At 38.0% G+C, this 4,422-nt stretch overlaps 1 protein-coding gene across 1 annotated transcript in view; it reads left to right on the top strand.

Annotated features, from left to right (window-relative positions):
- The window catches only part of CALM2 (calmodulin 2 (phosphorylase kinase, delta)), a 19,560-nt gene extending 15,573 nt beyond the window's left edge, over window positions 1-3,987 (top strand). Inside the window, exons 3-6 of the mRNA XM_009320923.1 lie at window positions 72-215; window positions 291-397; window positions 1,175-1,310; window positions 2,731-3,987. Of these exons, the coding sequence (XP_009319198.1) occupies window positions 72-215; window positions 291-397; window positions 1,175-1,310; window positions 2,731-2,759 (416 nt within the window). The 3' untranslated portion in view covers window positions 2,760-3,987. The remainder of the gene's footprint in view (window positions 1-71; window positions 216-290; window positions 398-1,174; window positions 1,311-2,730) is intronic.
- The last annotated feature ends 435 nt before the right edge of the window (window positions 3,988-4,422 follow it).

The raw sequence follows: 4,422 nt of genomic DNA on the forward strand, positions 1-4,422 counted from the left end.
ATTCTTATATGATTAAGTAAACTTAACATTCCAAAGCTGAAGGGATTAACTCCTCTTTTGTTGTTGTGCAGAATTCAAAGAAGCTTTTTCACTATTTGACAAAGATGGTGATGGTACTATAACTACAAAGGAGTTGGGGACAGTGATGAGATCGCTTGGTCAAAACCCCACAGAAGCAGAGCTACAGGATATGATCAATGAAGTAGATGCTGATGGTAAGATTTTACTAATAAGTAATTTAATAAAGTCCCTAAAATGTGGTTTTTTCTAACAAAGTAACTATCTTGCAGGCAATGGCACAATTGACTTTCCAGAGTTTCTGACAATGATGGCAAGAAAAATGAAAGATACAGATAGTGAAGAAGAAATTAGAGAAGCGTTCCGTGTGTTTGACAAGGTACTAAAATGTTTATCTTAACAAATATTTCTGTTATGAAAACTCAGTCTGACTTCTGATGAGCTTCCTCACTGAATTGAGGGGTATTTGCAGTCCTGTCATCTAGAGCCTCTAGATTAACTAGTCACCCTAAAGTTCAGCCTGCTGTGGTACTGTACCTGAAAGTCAAACGAGTCATCGTGCTAGTAGTGGGTGATACTACTAAGCTACCACTTGCTATGATCCAAAAATACTTGCGCAAGGCTGGCAGGGAAATTGCTTAAATATTTAAAATGGTAATCTTTTAAATATTTCACTTAGTCTTTACTAAGTAAATTGCTAAATGAGTCCAAAGTTACACAGCTTCTTAAGCAAGATGCACTTTTAAGCAGAAAATATATGATGTTAAGTACCTTGCGGTGTGGGGAGGAAAAAGTCAGTCCAGAGTTAGTATACACTAGTACTTCAATATCCAGTGTCCCAACTAGGATGGAATATGTAAAAGTGGTCTCTGAAGGCCTTGTGGTTTTGTGCTGGACTCCCATGAAACAGGTGAATGAGAGAAGTAGCTTCTGTTCTAAGAAATACACTTGAACCAGACAGTCACATGTTAGAATACGCATCTGTCACCTAAAAAGGTTGTGAAAGGTCCAGCAGCTCTCACTTGCCATGTGCGAATGCTAGCGCTTAAAGCTATGTTAACTTAATGTTCAACTTGCTCTGCAGTATTCTTAAGTTACAGTTAAGTCGCTAGGCCTTAGACAGGTCTATTCCAGTCTTCCTTTTTTCCCCTCCTAGGATGGTAATGGTTACATTAGTGCTGCAGAACTCCGTCATGTGATGACAAATCTTGGGGAGAAGCTAACAGATGAAGAAGTTGATGAAATGATTAGGGAAGCAGACATTGATGGTGATGGTCAAGTAAACTATGAAGGTAAGGAGTTGTTAACCGATTCTGTTTGTGTAGCACTTTCATGCTGGTGATTGTGTAGATGACGATAGCCACTAAATAGGGCAATGTTCAGATGAGATTTTCTCAACAGTTAGTGTTCCTTTAAGCTAATGTCTTTTAGTATGTACATCGTGTAGCTCTAGGTTTAAGTTTGAGTGGGTTATTGCTACCTTTGTGCCAAAGGCAAAAAATGACTGTTCAACTGTGCAGTGTAAGAAATAACTTTCTAAATCTAATGATGTCTAATGACCGTTAGAATAAGGAAGCTAGCAGAGATGTTAACATACTGTTCATGCTGTTCTGTTCACTAATGAATGTTGATCTGACTGTAGCAAGTCACTCGTTTTCTTATTAATGCTTTTAAAATTACTAATTGAAGGGGGAAAGCCTCTAAAACACACAGAAATTTCAAGACCTTTGGAAGACCTCTTAAATAATTTCACACAAATCAGCTGCAGCAGTAGCTTATTTTTATTTCCTTCTTTCTTCCTGGTGTTGAAACTTAAATGAAGTCATGCAAGCAGGAGGAGTTCTGTTAGACAATTGTTTGCAGCTCAGAAGCACTAAGCTTGTTTTCATTTTAACTTTCTGAACATCTTATAGAAAAGAGCTAGGGTATTTTCAGATAATACCCTGACTGTTTCCGAGGTGTAGGTGTGGCTTTCCCTTTAAGGCCTTTTTGGTTGTGGTCTCAGGATGAGCACTCATCTGCAAGTGAAAAGGCATTTTTATGAACAAGGCTGCTGCTCCATAACTGTACTTATGAACAGACTATTTAGAGGCTGGCACTAGAAGAGGGTAGGCATCCCTCTTGTTTCCAGTTGCTCTTTTGAAACTTGAGCAACCAGTTAACTCCTTCTAGGTTCCTGGTTTCTTTTTGTTACTGTACCTGAAACTATGGTTCAGCAAGATAAGTGAAGAATCCTATTTTGTGGAATCTCACTTCCAGTGTGCTGTGAATAAGCTTAAAGCCGGTCAGGCAAAATAGTAAGACTTGAGCTATTTGCTTTGAAAAAAATTCAAACCAACACAGTATCTTGCTTGTACACCTACTTAACTGATCATCACTTCAGCACAATTTCTACTGATCTCTTAGTCATTCTTGGATATCTTGTCCCTATCTGTAAGTCAGTGGGCATGAGGACCCTGTAATGTTTTATTTTGGGAGTAAGACTGTTCCCCGACTCACTGAGGGACCAACTTTGATAAAAGTAGAGGCCTTTTGCTGTTAAAATAGGGGGTTTTTAGGTGTGATAGGTGGAAAAGGGGACTGTCTTTTTTGAATGTAACTGAAAATATAGTTTTGAAACAAGTGTTCAGCACTAGTAAGGCAGGTCACTTCTCAGATCTTGCAATTCAGATTTTTCTCTGAATAACTCTTACGCAACTCTTTCCTTTTCAGAGTTTGTACAAATGATGACAGCGAAGTGAAGACGTTGTACAGAATGTGTTAAATTTCTTGTACAAAATTGTTTATTTGCCTTTTCTCTGTTTGTAACTTATCTGTAAAAGGTTTTTCCCTTACTGTCAAAAGAATATGCATGTATAGTAATTAGAAGGCCATTCCTCCATGTTTTTCTCCTTTATCTTACTGTCACTGTTCTGATTTTTGGAAAATTGATCTAAGTAACAAATGTTGCATGTGGCTTACTCTGGATATTTAAGCCCTTCTGCACATCTAAAGTTAGATGGAGTTGGTTAACTGAGGGAACATCTGGGTTGTCCGTTTAAAAAAAAAAGTAGCTTTCTTTAGGAGACTTAGGTATGACTAATGTAACAAGTTACATAAAGTAAGCTAGGGTTTACCATGCATTAGCAATTCCTTAGTTAAAGCGACATGCTGGCTCTAGTTCTCCAGTACATAAAGGAGTTTATTCCACTTTCTGTGATGGAGGATAAGGACTCTGGCAGCTAACTGCAGGATAAAACCATGTGAATAGTATATATACATGTGGCTAATGCACTGTAAAAATCATTCTCCTAGCTTACTTCGCAGTAACTTGTTTGTGGCCATACCTGTAACATGTTGTTGAAATGTGGAGTCTTAACGTTGTGGACGATTGACAGTCAACAATATGAAACTTAAGTTGCACTAATGCAAAACGGGTGATTTATCCAGGTACTCGTACACAAGTTTTTTTTGTACTGCTGGTCTTGTACCAGAGAACATTTTCTCCTCTTGTTACTATGCTTTTTAAACTTTGTTTAGCCACTTATTTTCAAAAAAATCTGCTTATGGCACGATTTGCCTCAAATCCATTCCAAGTTGTATATTTGTTTTCCAATAAAAAAATTACAATTTACCCATACTGTTTCAATGTATCCTTGAATTATTTACAGGAATTGTTCAATACAGTTGCTGCTCTATGTGTTTCAGTATGTAGCAGTTTGGTTTGCTTATGCAATGGATTGGCTGTCTTAATAGCTTGGAAGGTGAAAACTTAGTCCTTAAACTCTGGCCCTTAATAGTATTGTTGACTTGAAGAAGCTTTCTTACTAGTAGTTTAAAATGTATTTTACAGTCTTGTGTGGAGCTTGGTGCTTCAATAAACTTACCATAGTGACTGGCTATGCCCACTATCTGTAGACGTTGTGAACTGGATGTTGACCTAGTTCAATAGTTGACCTAAAATTAAAATTCCTTGTTCGGACAACTAAACCTGTTTGCTTTCTTTTAATTATTTTGGAGTTTATTCCCTGTCAGCTGCTACATTGGGGTAACTTAGTCTCACACCTGGACTTTTCTGAAACTGCCATGTCTGAGTTGCCATTCAGGATGCAGTCAGCTCAAAGTACAGAAGAAAAACATTCTCTTACTGATCTGCTAATGAACACGATTGTGCTTCTAGCACTAGTTTTTTGTCAAGTTTTAAATTTTTTTTAAAGTGGAAAACAAACCTGGTTTTGACTGAGGACAAGTCTAAACCTCAAAAGCATGCCAGAGGCTGTTTGTGCTCCTTGCCTCTGTACTCTCCCGGCAAGAACTGACTGCTCTTACATATGCTATATGGCTATCTTGCTTGGGGATTCTGGTTGTCTTTAAATAAAGCATTGGCCCCTGCATCTGGTTACCCTCACTGGTCCCAGCAGAGCA

This window comes from Pygoscelis adeliae, unplaced genomic scaffold (assembly GCF_000699105.1).
Source record: "Pygoscelis adeliae isolate BGI_AS28 unplaced genomic scaffold, ASM69910v1 Scaffold233, whole genome shotgun sequence".
Taxonomy (NCBI): Eukaryota; Metazoa; Chordata; class Aves; order Sphenisciformes; family Spheniscidae; genus Pygoscelis; species Pygoscelis adeliae.